At 38.7% G+C, this 18602-nt stretch overlaps 2 protein-coding genes across 2 annotated transcripts; one reads left to right on the top strand and one right to left on the bottom strand.

Annotated features, from left to right (window-relative positions):
• The first annotated feature begins 9687 nt into the window (after positions 1-9687).
• LOC147853657 (ergosterol biosynthetic protein 28-like) lies at positions 9688-11864 on the top strand. The gene is made up of 2 exons (XM_087332386.1): positions 9688-9808; positions 10638-11864. Exons 1-2 carry the CDS (start codon positions 9688-9690, stop codon positions 10853-10855), a joined length of 339 nt encoding a protein of 112 aa, XP_087188512.1. The 3' UTR covers positions 10856-11864.
• A 2121-nt stretch (positions 11865-13985) lies between these two features.
• On the bottom strand, positions 13986-16640 carry LOC147853656 (D-amino-acid transaminase, chloroplastic-like). Its single transcript, XM_087331851.1, has 4 exons — positions 16562-16640; positions 15712-15890; positions 14464-15158; positions 13986-14305 (listed from the first exon to the last, which is right to left on the bottom strand). The coding sequence occupies exons 1-4, from the start codon at positions 16634-16636 to the stop codon at positions 14199-14201; spliced, it is 1056 nt and encodes a 351-aa protein (XP_087187977.1). The 5' UTR covers positions 16637-16640; the 3' UTR covers positions 13986-14198.
• Between the last annotated feature and the right edge of the window lie 1962 nt (positions 16641-18602).

Below are 18602 nucleotides of genomic sequence, written 5' to 3'. Positions count from 1 at the left end.
TGAACCATGCAGACCATTGTGTCTATTCATAATTTAGGGGATCCCCTCCAACCAAAGAACTATCAAGACTATCACGGGTAGTCACAAACTCGCGAAGCTTTATGTTCCAGCGCTTGAAGTCGAACTCAATACTTACGCCAAGGTTGAAGGGATATGAACCCAAAGACAAACATGATTTAGGAGAGCCTTCTTCACCGCCAACCACATTCTTACATCATGTATACCAAGCAAAGGTCCAAAACAACTGATTTTATCGATGTGTTGTAGATTTCCATAAGACCGTTGATATTGTATCAAGTGAATGTCTCAATACAATCCAAACTTCCTCTAACTTGATGTGGATTATATATGAGTTGAGTGTTGGGACACGTGTGTATGGAGAGGGTTTTGAAGTTAATCAAAAGAACTATTAATTTGAAGCAAGGATGCCTGTTGTCCCTTACTATCATCAAACTCTACATCAATGAGGTAATAGAACTCATTATATGTGGAGGTGGATAGGGGATCAACATTTTTGGTACACCCATTCACATCTTTCTGTGGATGACATTATCTTGGTCTCAGAATCTCAACAGTTGACTACTAACCGTTTTTGTCACATAAAATGGTTCTTTCTAAACATAGCAAAGTCTAAGGCCATGATCTCCCACACATTCTCCCACACATCTGTGCAAACTTGTTGGCAAGCTCTCTTCACCCTAAAAAGAAGGGAAGTTGAAGTAGTGGATTCCTATCTATATTAAGGAGTCACATTTAGAACATGTGTATGCGCTTCTCCACGATTAGTTAAATAGCCGTGTGAGAACAATAATGCCACCGGACACGCTTCCAACTGCCCTATACAAAAGTATGATTATCTAAAATGTTACGCCTTGAGCCTGCTAAAACGGTTTGAGCTCGGTTCAGCTCGAGCCTTGAGCCCTGCCAAACCGGTGCAGACCAAAAATTAGGTTATGTTATTTAATAATTAGGTTAGATAATAAAAATATAGAACTTCAAAGAGAGATTAAGAGTCGAGTTGTCAACTGTAAAGAGAGATAGATTGATAGATTCTATTATCGTCTTTGAGGGTCAAATATGACCTATGAGACCAAAAATATTACATTTCACATGATATGTGTGAAAGTGGTAGCATCTCTCGATGTTCAAGAACTTTACCAATGAATGTTGCAATCAAAAGTGCACATTGTGGTTATGAGAGAAATTCGTGCTAGGATTGGGCTTGGTCGAAGATATGTGGAAAGTATGGTCGAATATGATCAAAAGGTACTCAAACTCTTGAACTTGTTTAGGGCAAAGTGTGCATAGCCGACCACTCTCATCACTTGTGCCCCAATGCCCCATCTCACATCGCAATGCATGTGAGCTAAGTCGCATGGAAGCAATGGTTCGAATGGCAAATAACGGGATGGGCTCTAACATATATCGATGTGTACGGTTTCCCTGTTCCGCGAAGAATATGGTTTTGTAGTTAGGTGCAACATGTGTAGTATAATGTGTGAAGAGTGAACCTCCGCATTTGTACCATGTTATGATACATTGGCATTGCAAAAAGGCCTCATTGACAGAGGAATCAAGTGATGCATCATGAAGCAAGTGTCTTGCATCCCATCTACTAAACCATTTTTCCATATCTTGCATCCAACCGGAACACAAAATTTACTTTTCTGCGTCTTTTGGATCTTTTTGCTTGCTTCCCATGCAATAGTGCACGGCCACGACTATTAGAGATCTTAGTACTAAAGTAAGCTTAAGATAAGGATAAACAAATGATAGATAGAAAGGAGAAAGAGAAAGAAGGGTGCCGATCCACCCGACCACCCCTGAGCGAAGGGATCGAGACGGACTCGAGCCTCGATCGGCGTCCCATACCACCGCCGTGGCGTCGAGTCGTACCTGGTGCTGGCGCGCTCGCTACAAAAGTTGACCCACCACAAGAGCAGAGTCTTCATGTAGTCCAAAGATTATCAAATGAGGGTAGCTAGGCCTCTTATTTATAGCGATACCCAAGGCCCCCAGGCAAGTTCACACTTGACCTAATGGGTTGTCTCAATCCTGAGGATTAAAAGTAATCCTCCCCTTCTTTACACTCTCGTTTAACCCTCACACTTATCCACGTGTATAGAATACTACGGTAAATTCTCACCACGGGATATTAAATGATCATGCCCGTAACATACTCCCCCTCTTTAAAACATTGCACTCTTGCAATGGAAAGTTAGGGAAATTAGTTCTGAGAGTATTTTCACGTTCCCATGTGGCATCTTTTATTGATTTATCCATCCATTTTATTTTAAATTCTCGGATTTCTTTAGTATGTAATTTTTTTGTTTTAACATCGAGAATTCTTTCTGGTACATGTGGTTTAGAAGATAATTCTTCAGAAATAACCAGAGTTTCAGTTGTAACTGTATTGTTGCCAGAACCTAGAAGTTCTTTTAGACGACTCACATGAAAGACTGGATGAATTCCGACACCATCGGGAAGAGCGAGACGATAGGCTGATGACCCAATGCGTTTGAGGACTGTAAAAGGTCCACAAAACCATGGGGCTAACTTAGCGCACTTACCCGTAGACAATGTCTTAGAATTGTGAGGTACACGTAAAAATACCTTCTGTCCAGGGTTGAATACACGAGGTTGCCTATGATGATCGACATAAAAACGCGCTCTATCTTGAGTTGTTTTTATATTATCTCGTGCAATATGCAACATATCTTGCATATCCCGAAGAAAGTTTTGCGTACTTCGCAACTCATCCTGATGTATATTAACATCAATCGGGGCTCGTGGCTGAAAACCATACATCAACATAAAAGGACTATATCCCGTCGACGTATGCTTGGAGCTGTTATAAGCAAACTCCAAAATTGGGAGATAACGTTCCCATTTTGTTGGTTTTGCACCAACGTATGCTCGAATCATGTCCTCAATAATTTGATTTACTCGTTCTGTCTGTCCATCGGATTGAGGATGATCCGTGGAGCTCATGCTCAACGTAGTTTCTAACTTCTTAAAGACTTGCGTCCAGAAGTCACCAGTAAACTTTGGATCTCGATCACTCACGATATCCATCGGTAACCCATAAAAACGAAACAATTCGTCAACGAATTGGTAAGCCAATTCAGGAGCTGTTACCGTGGTTTTAGTAGCAATAAATCTGGCCATTTTAGTTAGTCGATCAACGACAACCCAGATGGCATCATGACCTTTTTGGGTGCGAGGAAGGCTAACAATAAAATCCATGGATATACTTTCCCACTTATTATTGGGAATGTCCAAGGGATGTAAAAGTCCTGCGGCGTTAAGTCACTCGGCTTTGTTAACCTAACATTGGTGACATTTAGTCACATAGCTATGTATGACAGGACGCATCTTAGGCCAATAAAATTGAGTGGAGATGAGAACGAGTGTACGATGTATTCCAGGGTGCCCTGTTGAGGGTGCATCATGGCATTCAAAAAGAATCCTCTTTTTGACCTCGGATAAATCTGGAACACAAACCTTCCCATTACGGTAGAGCAAACCGTTAACAATGTGGAAGTATTCCTTCGAGGATGTGGTGGTGTCTGTTCCAGACTCAACTCTTGCCCAGTATTTTGCAAAATAACTATCATCAGGATACTTTCCTCGAAGGTGATCATAAAGATTTGATGTTATTTCAGTGAACCTAAGCATGTTAACTTCACGGATGCGACTTAGTGCATCAGCGACAGTGTTCATGGAACCTTTACGATATCGTATGGAAAAATCAAAGTCCTGGATGAGATCAGCCCATCGTGCCTTACAACCTTTCAGGTCTTGTTGGTCACAAAAATATTTCAAGGACTCATGATCCGTAGTTACCACAAAGTGATTTCCATAAAGATAATGGCGCCATGTTTTGAGCGCATGTATAACTGCAAATAATTCCTTTTCTTGAACGGTATACCGACATTGAGCAGAATCAAGTTTCTTACTCTCGAATGCTATTGGTTTACCATCTTGATACAAGACAACACCTATAGAATAATCGCTTGCATCGGTTTCAACCTCAAAAGGTTTTGAAGGATCAGGTAAAAGAAGTGAAGGAGCCTTGCAAACCAGGTCCTTGAGTTCCTTAAAGGCAAGGTCTAGTGTAGCATTCCACACAATAGGTTTTGTAGACTTACGCGTTTGACCTTTTAAAAGATCAGTGAACGGCGTCGTCAATTGGGAGTAATTACGAAGAGACTTTCGCAAAAACCCGACAAAACCAAGGAATGATCGAACTTCTCGAATATTTTGAAGAGTGGGCCAAAGCTTGATTTTCTCAATGCGAGAAGGATCAATTTCAACTCCTCGTTCGGTTATGAGATGTCCTAGATAAGTAATTGATATCTTGAAGAACTCACATTTTGAGATCTTTGCATAAAACTGTTTGTCACGCAATGTTTGTAAAACAAAGCGGACATGTCTAGCATGTTCTTGTAATGTACGACTATAAACTAAAATATCATCCAAGAAAATAACGACAAATTTTCCAAGTTGTTCTCGGAAAATGTCATTCATTTCTTGTTGAAAAGTAGCCGGAGCATTGGTCAAACCAAAAGGCATAACCAAAAACTCGTAATGGCCATAGCGCGTACGAAATGCCATTTTAGGAACATCGTCCTCACTTATTCGTATTTGATGGTAGCCAGTACGGAGATCAAGTTTCGTAAAATACCGAGCTCCTTGGAGACGGTCAATTAGATCGTCAGCCCGGGGCAATGGGTACAAATTCTTAATCGTCACTTTATTCAAGCGTCGGTAATTAATACACATACACCATGTGCCCTCTTTCTTTTTAACCAAGAGAACTGGTGCACCCCATGGAGATTTACTATAACGTATATAACCCATTTGTAAATAGTCCTTGAGTTGCTTAGATACCTCATCTTCTTCGGATCGACTTAAGCGATACGAAGGTATACTTATTGGTGCAACACCAGGTACAATATCTATACGATGGTCTATATTACGTTTAGGAGGTAACCCATCAGGTAGTTCACTTGGAAAAACATCATGAAAATCATTTAAGATTTCATCAAGTTGTTGTTGTTCAAGATATGTTAATTGAACCGGGACATTATCGATATTGTAAATGTGAATGTCCAGATCAAGTACACAATAAAATAATGTAGAACAAGACAACTCAGATATTGATGGATACGAGGAAACAATCGAGAGGGATTGTTTTTTTACACATTGAATAAAATGCGTACAATCGTTCAGTACAAAAGAAATGGAATGACGAACCCAATCAATAAATAAAGAAGAGTTTTTATTATAAAACCAGGGATAACCCAGTATTACATCGGTGGTACAAAGATTCATTACATGGAAGTCTACTTCCTCTATATAAGTATCAATAGAAATTCCTAATGAATGAATCGCCCCGTTGATGTATTGTACTCTTCCATCAGCCAAGTGCACCGTGTAGGTGTTATCACTTACGGTGGGTTGGATTCCCCATATCTGAACCAAACGATCATTCACAAAATTGTGTGAGCTTCCTGAATCAAATAAAAATTGTACGGGAGATCCATTGATATACCCGTTTGCACGTAGTAAATCATTGGGACCCAATACATAGTGAGGGAAAGAACATTGACAATTACTTAAATGATGTGTATAGACCTGAAGGACATTAGGAATCTGACCTTTATGGTCTGCAGGTTTAGCTTTGTTGTCGTGCTCTTTCCGTTGGAGCTTTCGACATTGATCTTTTGTATGACCCTTCTTTTTGTAGAATACACAAAAAGGATGTTGTCGCTTACAATCGCGATCCAGGAATTCGTTGGGTGTCTTGCGTTTCCCAACAAATTGCGACTGCTTAGTCCCGGGCGCTTCGTTGGGTTTGTTATGCTCCTTCTTTGAAGTGCGTTGATAGCGAAGAACTATTTCAACGGCCTCTTCGAAGGATTTTGGATCCTTATCGTGCACTATCCAGTGATAGTCCGAATTGGGGATGCCATTGACAAAACAAGCTATCAACCAATTGTCCCCTTCTAGACCCGATTTTTGGATTTGGGTTCTAGCATGGTGAACATAGTCTTCTAGCGAGGAAAATTTCCTGCTAGAGAGGTTCATTAAAGCTTGTGCTGCCTCGGTTCGAGAGGGAGGTTGCAAAAATTGGCCCTTAAAAACCGTGACAAAATCTCTCCAGGTATCGGGCAATTTCCCCATAGTACGGAGCCCACGCCACCAGGCGGCGGCCTTACCCCTGAGTTCTCGGCCGACATATGCAATCTTCGTACTATCTGGCGTGGGATAGAGCTCAAAATGAGACTCCCATCGTCCCAGCCATGTGCAAATTGCTTCTTCGGTTCTTTCCTTTTTGTCTCCCGTAAATGGCTTAATGACAAATGATGGTTCACCTTGTCGCTCATAAGGTCTATTAGTCTCACATTGTAGACTAATGACACGTGCCTCGAGAGCACTTTGAGATTGCCGAAGTTCTGTCATCTGTTGAGCGGTGAAACTAAGGTATTGGGTTATTTGTGCCAAATACATCTCAGTGGACATTTGTCCAGGAGGATTCCCTTGAGTTCCTTCCGCTTGAATGGATGACATCGGGTCGTTAATTTGAGCCATTAAAGATTATTTCTGGAAAAGAAATAGGATAAGGTCAGAGAGATAGTCATAACATCATGTCGTGATGTAAACATATCATGGGCAAACATTAATCGATATCATGATCTCACGTCAATACCCCTCTAGACGTATGAGATGAGGTTTAAGATCAGGTTACTATGGTAACACAAAGGTGTTTTAAAAACCATGGGGGTGACAAATAAATGTCTTTCCCTGATCTCTATATCAATTTTTTCATGGTGGCTCCCCGAGGCTCAACCATGTATGTTCGCGTCATGAATAGTTTATACACAAAAAAAATGTTAACAATAAATTATGTTTCGGTGCCCATATATATGGTTTCGACTCTTTAAGTCCTATTACGAGGACCCCGAGGTGCACTTAGACCTTAAGTCTAAACATGTGTTATAGTCATATGTATGAAGGATGTTGTATGGTCTTCGTCATATTTGAACTCGAAACCTCGAGAACAAATACATTAAACACTTGAGCCAACCAAGTAAGTTACTCTTCTTGAATGCTTAATGTTTGATGCGTATAAGAGATATGCGAGATCATATATGTTTTTTCTAAAAGAACATATATGTAAAGGGTCCTTATTTCGCCCTCATTTACCAAAACTATGTTGGTACGTTACCTAACCTCAAGTCTCGTAATTACGATGGCATACGCCAAAGTGCAACCTAATGGTCAAGCCAAATGAGCCCTCGTTTCGTAGTAGGCTCAAGTGGCCCATCACATGGTCACGTCATTACGAATGCCTCTCGTAAGAACGAGCTCATGGTGGCATCGTATCCATGTAACGAGGGAGGGATGTTGGATACGTGCGTCATTGGAGCGACCTCACTTGAAGTGGGTCAAGCCCTACGTACTCAACATCATTATGGCTATTGGCGTTTCTTTACGTAACGAAATCGAGGTCATCAACGGGGTTATCAACAATAAAAAATTGTAGAAAAAGGGATGGTAACAATGCCATTCTCACAAAAATGTGAGGACAACCACCAACATCCTTTTCTCGACAAGGACAACTTTCGATATAATCACGTAATAACGAATATACACATATGTTTACTTATCACATATATACGATCAAATACGTATATATGTGACCACATATGCCTATATTAAACATATCGTTATATTAAATAGCCACAAATGATGTGATCGAGATACGTAATCGAGGTATATACCTCTACGCACACGAAACATCCACAAATAAGAGATATTCGTAATACGCAATTGAGGTATTGACCTCTTACGCATACAAGACCAACCGCATATCGTTTACAACAAATCAAGGTATTAAACTCATACGCAAACGTAACATATGTTCATGAACGTAATACGTAATTGAGGTATTAACCTCGTATGCATACGACACTCATCACATATTATTAATATGTCAAATGAGGTATTGACCTCGTGCACATATGTAAACGTTTTAGATAATCAATTAAAGACCACTACAACATCATTGACTTAATGAAAAAAAATGACATATAAACTAAACACATGATTAGATGGGAGAAGAGAGAATAGAAAAAAAAATTCTGGAAAGAGTTACCGAAGTTCTTTGTTGATCGTTGTCTGGATCAAGGCCGACCGCACATCGATCGATCACCATCAATCAAACGACAAATGAAAAACAAAGAAACATTAGTACATAAATCTGATACCAAATATTAGAGATCTTAGTACTAAAGTAAGCTTAAGATAAGGATAAACAAATGATAGATAGAAAGGAGAAAGAGAAAGAAGGGTGCCGATCCACCCGACCACCCCCGAGCGAAGGGATCGAGATGGACTTGAGCCTCGATCGGCGTCCCATACCACCGCCGTGGCGTCGAGTCGTACCTGGTGCTGGTGCGCTCGCTACAAGAGTTGACCCACCACAAGAGCAAAGTCTCGATGTAGTCCAAAGATTATCAAATGAGGGTAGCTAGGCCTCTTATTTATAGCGATACCCAAGGCCCCCAGGCAAGTTCACACTTGACCTAATGGGTTGTCTCAATCCCGAGGATTAAAAGTAATCCTCCCCTTCTTTACACTCTTGTTTAACCCTCACACTTATCCACGTGTATAGAATACTACGGTAAATTCTCACCACGGGATATTAAATGGTCATGCCCGTAACAACGACGAAGAGGACCTCCTGAGTCCTTCAATCGAGCTTAAAACGCCTATAGCCTACACGCCTTCAAGTAAGAATTTATAGTTTTATAAAGTCCACCTCTCATCAGAAAACTAATTTCACTTCCCCATCTGTTGTTAACATTACAAGCCATCATCATACATTGGAATCATGTCATGTTAATATGTGCTAAAAATGCTTAAAACATGAACAAGGATTGAGATCTTTTGAGATTGATCAAGGCACTTCTGATTCAGCTCATCATCAAATGTTTTCTTGAACTTCTTCTTGTTATTACTACCATTATTAACTTAATCAATATCTGCCTTTGTAATTACCTCTTCTGTGGACTCTTTTTCAACACATTGTATACTTTGCACTATCTTCAGTTTTCTTTACTATCATCATTGGCAATAGTGGTAGCACCCTCTTCTTCAATAGGTGCTTCACTTGCTACCGATATAGGCACTATATCTTCAACATTGATATATTCTTTAGTCTTGATTGCTTCTTCTTCTTCTTCTTCTTTGTCTTTCATATTTGTATCTTCCACAATTTCATCATTTTTCATGTCATTTGTTTCTAGAGCTTTTGCTACCTTGACTTCTTCCTCCACATGTGCATTTTGTCTCCACAATTTCATCATTTTTAATGTCATTTGTTTCTGCCTTGACGTCTTTCTCCACATATGCCTAAACCTGTTCCAAACCAGTTAAGCTTAAAGCGGCTCCAAATTGGTTAAGCCTAAACCGGTCTAGGGATCGGTTCGGTCCAGGTTTGAGAACCCCAAACCGCTTTAGGCTTAACCAGTTTGGCTTGGACAAGGCCAAGCCAGTAAAGCCTAAACCGAACCGTTGCTGATTCCTAAACCCTAAACCCTATATTATTAATAGTTATAACTTATGTATGTGCAGGTATGTATGCAATCAGATAGATCTTGCAGTTTGGAGCAGGTTATGAGGATGAGGCCTCTGGGATGGTGGCTTTTCTTCGTGGGCTTGGTTCGCCTTAGCTCTGTGTGGTTTGGCTTTGTGAACATCTGGGCGCTGCGGGTGGCTCTCTTCTCGCAGACCCTCGGTAACTCATCTATCCTCTGAGAGAGGAACGAAAATCAAAATGTTGTGCCACATATGGCTGGCTTTTGTTTTTGGATCGAAGAAGAAGTCACATTCACTGCAAATCTGATGTAATGTAATGTTTGAAAGAAAAGGAAAAAAGATATATAGAAAAAAATATTGTGCTTAAAGATAGATGGACAAACAGACAAACAGATTTTACTATCATCATCATCATCCTTGGAGGTCAAATATGGCCAATGGAACCAAATCTGAAGCATTCTTATATTTGGAATTGAGTACTGCCTCTCGATGTTCAAGTATTTTGTGAATAAATAGACGTTGCGCCTAGAGATAGTTGGATAGACAGACTGATAGATTTTACTATAATAATCATCCTTGGAGGTCAAATATGGCCCATGGAACCAAAACTGAAGCATCGTCCTTTGCTTTTTCATGCGTACAAAGCAGCTCGTTCAAAGTATGTTCACTATTGAGACTCTCAAGGAAACATTAGTAAACAAGGGAGACTATGGGGAAATGTTTGTTTAATAATAGGCCAAGGTTCCTTTTCCTGCATGAAATAGGCCAAGGAATGGGCCTATTATGAAAAAGGTGGAAAGGGACAGGAAGAAATGGCTTTGGTTCTTTGCCACACAAGATGTAAAAAGTAGTTGTTTTGTTTTCTACAGCGTTCATGTGCCCCCCCCCGTGCACTTTGTACAGCTGTCATGTGGATATTGGATATAATCTAATACATTACCTTGTAAATCTGTGTATTGTATAGAATCTAATTCAACGCTTTCAAGAAAAAGGACTGATGGATTAATGGATTATGATGTTTCTTGCAGTGACTGAAATCCATGGGAGGACTTTTGGTACATGGACTCTTCTCACTTGTACACTATGCCTCTTATGTGCATGGAACCTTCACAACAAGCCTCATAAGAAAAGCCATCATATAGAAGTAATTAACACAACTGGTTCTGGTGTGCAAGATGCGCTTCTTGCAGGAAGTTCTAAAAAAGAAATCCATGAAGATGAAGAAGAAAGAACTCTTCATGGATAAATGAGTACCACATCTGGATCTGGTTTTCATCAACATTCCTGTGGTGAAGAGGACTCATCTCATGGCTTGATGGCCATGGAAAGAGGACATATTGATGTTATACCTTGTTACTACCATCATCATCATGACTCTAATGATAAGGAAGGTACTACCTATCATCACAGTGATGCCTCGCCATTGAGGAACATGTTATTGCCATAGATTGTAAGGTTCCATATTATACTGATTCAATGATGGTGTGAGCTAGCAATCCTCATCTAAATCAGGCAAAGAAGAACAATTATGAAAGCAATGACGATCTTTGAAAAGCCTTTGGGATCACAATCAGGAAAGCAGTAGGAATACTCCGAAAAGCGAGGAATGTCATCAGGAAAGCAATTGGAATCCTCCGAAAAAGCGGGGAGTGACGTCCGCAAAGCAAAAGTGATCGGATTCTTGAGGAGAATGGTGATGACCTTTGGAAAAGTAGTGAGGATCTTTGGAAAGCCAACAAGAATCATCGGAAAAACTATGAGGATCCTTGGAAAGGTGAAAAGAAACGTCATTTTTTCCGAGAATGTGACAAGAGATGCCATCTCAAGCATTGCCATATGGCCTTTGGATGTGGCAACTTATCTAGTGAGCAAGGCAATAAGCTCCTTGCAAACCGATTCTGAGCCGATAGTCTCTTCATTTGTGATTGGCCAGGATGCGGACATACTAAAAGGAAATACAAACTTTTCCGAGGGGTATTCAAGAATTTCAAAAGCTCACATATGTGGAGGAACCTTAAGGATATGCATGCCAAACGACCAATGTTGGATCTGCATTTTGCTTATTTGAGTCCACATGGGTCCACATGGAGAACCTGTAGTGAGGGCTTATGTGTGTGAAAATGGCCATGTCTCAGGGCCATGGACCGATCGACCCATGTATAACCTATAGCTCCCTCATTGTATCATATATGCATCTTAATCTTGGCATTCATTGGTGACCAATTCCTCATTTATAGCTCTTTGACAACGTTACATGATGGTATATTTCAGCATTTTGCATTTTTTGTTTGTAACTAAACTTTGTTTAATCTCCCCAATCTTATAATGATGGCTGTGTATGAAGTCAAATAGTATGCATTTAAGCTCGCTAAGCAAATTACAACAATGTGGATGTGGGAAGAAAACTTTCTAACAAAACCTAATGCTTTGGATTTATTCGCCCTTGCAAATCATAAGTGCACATCCTTGGTTTAATGTGTGCCACACACCTCTACAAGGTCAAATTCCAATAGACAATGGGGTAGCTAGGCCGCAATGCATAATGCATTAGTAATTATTACATTGTATCTATCGCTTGTTTAGTTTAATTTTTACTTAGCTCCCTAAAACTCTTGAAATTGCTTAAAATAACATTTCATGACAAGTGTGAAGCATTGGAAGGCCAGGAGATTGGATGAGCTAGCACAACATGTGATTGGTTGAGTGAACATTGGATGAATTCAAGTGAGTGAGACACTCCATTGATTCACGTCATGGATATGTGAGGGTTCTTTACTTTTTACTTGAAAAGTGAGACTTCGTAACATAAGACTCGTTCCTTGTTTATATATAACTTCATCAAGAATGGAACTAAGTAGATTTTAGTTCCCACTAGAAGTTCCTTATGCCAGTTTGAACCAACCTGAGAAATAAGAGCACAGTAACTTAGAGCTCACATATGATACTTATTTCGGACATCAAAATCCCATTCAGACATAATGGTAGGGAGGTTGATAAAATACCTACATGGTTTTACCATAAATGGGAATGCTACAAACTTGTTGAGAAACAAATAATTAAGGCATTTTATACTCTAATGAACACGTATTTATACATATCCAAACATGCGTTATAAAGTTGCATACAGATGACAATTTAATTTGTCCACAAACTATCTCTATGTATGTGCAACAATTATGCATCAAATTAAGCACGCAATGTTATATATAATTCTAAAAACCAATGAAACAGGTAAATGCATATAATTAATGTATTATAATTTGCAAACTTACTTACACTATCATTGAACAATGGTAATATTGTACCTTATAAAGGCTAACTTGGCACATGCAATCTCTTCACATGCAAATTGTAGCCTTCTCATAGGAGATGACTTTATGACTCTTGTAGAAAATATGGCTTTACAAATGATGTTACACGACCTATTATTCCAAAGCAATATTTGTGCCTTCTGAGCACATGCTAACAGAGAACTCAACATGTAATATGTAGCCATCTTGTGGAAAAAATGCCTTTACAAATAATGCAAGGTTCTAAAACAATATCAATGCCTAGTGAGCAAGTGTTTTTACAATATATGCAACCTTTTAATAGAAAATATGGCTTTGCAAATAATGATCAAAACACTTGGTTGGACTTGAACACCAACTACCCTTCTCTTAGAATTCATGAGTGTAGCATTTGAGCATTCTTTGCCTTTATAGATTGCATTTATTTCAGACAATCGCCAACTATTCAAACAAGAGGTCGTGATATGATTGGCCAATAGGGAAAGGGAAAATTCCTGAATTATTATATAACCCACATTCTTGGTTAGTACCTTGATCACACTAACCATTCAACAAAATCTAAAGTTTTCTGATGGTTATGAATCATGATTATGAAACTGGACTCAGTCAGGTAATAAAATAAAGAATAGCGGCCATCAATGAGTTAGGCATCCCCCCCCTATACAAGTCAAGTCTAGAGGGACCATGAAATGGTCATATGCGTCTAATAGTTCTAAACTTGTATGTATGTATGGGGCAAGCTCGTGACTATTTGCTACCAAGTTATAATGAGGCCTGGAGAGGGAATTGCAACCACAAACAATGCATGGTGTGTTTCTAAGGACGCGTTTGTTCTACACCATCAGATATTTATCCAAAAAAGTATGCGACTTGAATGAAAAAAATGAAGGCTTAGGGTATTATGTAGACATGGTCCTGTCTACATATGAATGAAGGCATGTATTCAGAGAAAATGATGTTCAAGGGTTGATACATCTCTTACTAATTTTAGAAAACATTTAATACAACTGGTTTAAAGCTGACTATCTATACATACATACATACATACATACATACATACATACATACATACATACATACATATAGATAGATAGATAGATAGATAGATCTTCATAGTCTTATCTTCCATTACATACATCTTTCACCTTGAATCTGCACAACATTAAACAGTAGCAACGCCTAACTGATTTTACAAGTTTGATTGGTCCAAGGCATTTCCTTCTTTATTCTATTGATATTTCCCCCTATTCTTATATAATGGTTGAAGGAGCAGAATGAACACTGTGCGAATGTTCTCATTCACTCTGAGTTTCTGTAAGGAACAGGTTCACGATGTGTATGTGAACCATGTAACATATCCTCTCGCACAAGGTTCCGCAATGCAATAGTTATCGGACCGGGTTGGCCTGCCATCGTATACACACATTATCATAGCTCACTAAGAGAAGATGTTAATAACACAATATTGGATGTATGCATGTTATTCTATAATATATCAGTGGTGTAAATAAATGTACGTGAGAGTGTGTGAGTAGATTTTTGAAAATAACTTAACTAATATTACCATTTCGAATTGTTTGTTGGTCCCATTGGATAATGGGAATAATGGGAAGCCCGCTGCCAATTAACATCATTTCAGATGCATTTTTCCCCTCTACCATTGATATAGGACCTACTTTGATTCCTTTCAATGGACAAGATTGGTATTCTGAAACCTCTAGCAATTGATGGGCCAGTGCAAGAATTCTCTTGGCAGTGCATCCTGAGAGTATATTGTCGAATGGAGGCATAAGCAATTCCCCATCCTTGTTTACAAATGCCACATTTGTATTAGGCCCCTCTGCAACATATCCGTCATCATCAACCCAAATTCCGGCAAATGCACCTTTGTCTTCAGCCTCTAGTTGTGACAATGCGTTGGGTAAATAGTTGACACTTTTCATTATTGCGAATTGGGTTGGCTTCATTGGTATAGAAGATGTAATGACTCTTACTGACTCATATGATTCAGACTGTTTCCCAGGAGAGACTACTACCACTGCATAGAAAGTGCTACATATGCATTCTTTCGAAGAAAGATCAAAACCTCCTGGACCTGCCGATAACCAATAGCGTAGAAGACCATTTCGACTACAAGAAGCTGATACGGTTTCCACAAGGATATTTTTTAGCATTTCTTTGCTTGAAGGAGGAGTAATCCTTGCCATCGCTGCCGATTTAAGAAGCCTGTCCAAGTGTGCATCAAGTTCGTAGAGATATCTAGAAATATAAAACAGGAAAATCCAATTGTCTCAATCCATATGCAGAATAGATACTAGATATTGGTTATTTACAAAAATGCTTTTCATCATGCATTTAGTTGCAATATTTTAACTTCTCTGAGGTGGAATAAAGTTTAGAGTGAAGGCAGTTTGGTTTTCTTAGTAGGACTGGTCTAAGGCTGACTCTACCTTATACCAGTTGTATTAGGAACCTAACTGTCTTCTATGTCTGATAAATGTGATACATACATGTGTACATACATACATACATATGTATGTATATACGCATGTGTGTACATGATTTCCTCATCAGCAGGACATCAAGCATGTGTTCAAACTTCAGGTGTATATACCCATAGTATTAACAATTGGACTTACAACATGAAGTAGACAAAATCAAGTAGTATTATTGCTAACTCTCTACATGACATAATACGTTAAGATAACGGCAGAAATCATCAAAGATAAAAATATTTATCTGAGCATATTGCACAACTACAAACGAATTCAGAGGTGTAAATATTTGCAACACAACAAAGAACACTTCATACCCGTCTATAATGAGAGCTGTGTCAAACACCCCATGCCCTCGATGAACCATGTGATCATCAAGTGGGATGTGCATCATGGCTGGATCTGTGGTAATCCCGCCAAGAATACTTGAATACATGGCTTTATATCGCTTGCAGTAATCATATTTCGCAGCATTGCATTTAAGTTTCAAGATAACCTAACCATGAAGAAATAATTTTTACAGTGAATGGAAGACACCCAAATAGTTAATCTCAGGAAGAACAACTTTACTGGAAAACTGAAATCAGTCCAAACTGCCTCTGCTTTTGTAAATGAAGTGGCTAATTGACAAAAACTCAATTGAAAAGCAACAATGTACAAGCATACAGCAAGTTCTCTCTATATGTCATGCTCAGACGATGTGAATGTAAGATATGACATTCATCGCCTACAGGAAATCTCAAAGACAATGCCAATTATGGGGAATTTGAAACACTTACTACTTTCCGGATCATCTTACATTGTATCATCATATGGTCCACCCAGAGATAATCCACTGATAACTCAAATGGAGAGCTTGGCTCGCTCACATAAGCCAGCGAAGGGTTTAGGGTTAAGAATTTCTATTGTTATGAGAACATACAAGAGATAGATGATCCACGAAAACAACTGATAACATTTCTTTGATTTGCAAACATTATCTATGGAAGCAAAATCGAACCTTTCTCTCTTAATAAAATGCATTTTGAGTCTTGACAATGAAACCACACATTAACTAAACATGCATACATATATGCATATATGCATAAAGCTAGATTGACCAACATCATGCGGAGTTCAATCGAACACTTCATAATGATTTGTTTTCAGTAGGAAATACAGACTCACCTCCTCGGTAGACAACAACAGAGGAAGAGCAGATGAAGGTTTCTGGTCCATGGGGCTTGCCTGTATACCACACATGCAAAAATCAAAGCCCTTCAATCCTAATGTAGTGAGTGAGCCGGTGTGTGTTATGTATTCGCCACCAACACTTAACACTACCAACCAGAGAATACAAAAAGGTTGTAAGACTTATTTGGTCGTAAGACAAACGTTGTATCAGTGGAGCCCGAGAAATGCTTGGAACGAGCAATTTCGTGAGGGGTCCGAGAGAAAAAGGATGTTTAGCACGTGAGGACGACTAGTTGGTTCACAACATGTCATATATGTATACTACCCAAAGCTCATAACAATACTTTAGATGAGAATGACGAAGAAGGAGACTCGCGACGACTTATTTGGTCGTAAGACGTCGTGTTGGTGGAGCCCGATAAATGCTTTGAACGAGAAAAATAGTGAGGAGTCCGAGAAAAGAATGGTTAGCGTGCGAGGAGGACTAGTTGGCTCATAACATGTCATATATATCCAAAGCCAGTAACAATACTTTAGATGAGAATAACAAAGAAGGAGACTCGAGACACTTTGTCTTGCCTTGTCAATTGTTCAATCAACTTTTGTAGTTAGGCTTAGATCCTTAAAAGCCTTACCAAATCGTGACCCTAAATAAACGTTCTTCATTTATGTTATTATCCCATCAACTTTGCTCGTTTACATTTATTTTGTTTGTTCAGAGCTAGTGGATTATGCGTTGTTTTTATCTTTTATTGGGCTATGAGCTTCTATAATATATTTAAATTGAATTGTTAGCATCTTTCATTGCCCCGACTGAAGTATGTGAATTAGCGTTATTCATTGTTGTAGTACTAGAATGTGCTTGGGAAAGAGTTTATACATATGATATTTAGATTATTTAGTGATGAGTGTACACTTTGTGAGGTAATACTTTCCGCCTTTTAAGTTATTAGTTCACACACACGAATTCATCTTGTTAAGTTTGCTTTCAGAATTTGGCACATTCATGTTTTGCCACATGGAAAGGTCATTGTTAGATCTCATGTCACATATCATCACATCAACCACCGCCTCCCTAGTGTCATCTATAGAAACTTTGCTTGACAAAGCATATATTTTTTTCCAGATGAGGAAAATTCTTCTTACATAAGTCGAGGATGGCTGAGTTGGTTTACATAAAGAAAGACATGGAGGAACGCAATCAAGCATGAAGAGCAATTGAGGTTGTATATATTTTTAGTATATGGTTAGCATAGGTCAACTTATCTCAAAAAGTATGTTATGTTTTTTTTCTTAAGCTATGTCGTTTTGTGTATTTTCTATATAATGAAGCAAATAACAATCTTTATTTACTTCTATAATTAATGTTCATGTGAAATAAAAAAACATATAATGTAGGCAAGTATTTTTTTTTCAAAATGAAGCTACTTTCCCATTAGTTAGGAAGGAAAAAGTAGGCAAGTATTACAACATGGCTAGAATGTTTAGAATGTTACTTAAATATGGGTACAAATGTGAGCAGACTTAGAATTTATTATCTCTGTTTCCAATGTCACAAGTTTCAACATTACATTGAAGAGACAATTATTGTACTATACTAATCGATTGCAATGTGATATAAAAACGTGTTGCGCACACATAAGTCAATCAATACACATGTAAAGATAGAAATTTTCCAATTTTTCTTTGCATCTGAAAATCTTATGAATGTTTTTTCCAATAAACACTCGGGGAAATTGGGCTTGCCTTTCACAAGTAGTTCTAAAACATCCTTTAAGTGCATGTATTGTCCGTCAAGGTTCTTAACATGGACCTGGAATCTACAACCATGACAACACATTGCCAATGGAATTTCACATTCTAACAGTAAGATTGTTCAATAGGACCTAGCAAAGAAAGTGGCATGTAAATTTGAATTGAAGGTGCATGCTTCACAAAGGACAACAGTCTCTCCATGATTGACATGATCCCATTTCTTTCTTTATCTTGGAGGGATTCGTTCTCTTTTCAGATCTTTCTATAGAACTTTGACAAA

Source organism: Azolla caroliniana, unplaced genomic scaffold (assembly GCF_043228905.1).
Source record: "Azolla caroliniana isolate FFs.n. ecotype wild unplaced genomic scaffold, voAzoCaro1.0.p SCAF_16, whole genome shotgun sequence".
NCBI lineage: Eukaryota > Viridiplantae > Streptophyta > Polypodiopsida > Salviniales > Salviniaceae > Azolla > Azolla caroliniana.
This window is presented reverse-complemented; position numbering and strand designations above follow the sequence as displayed.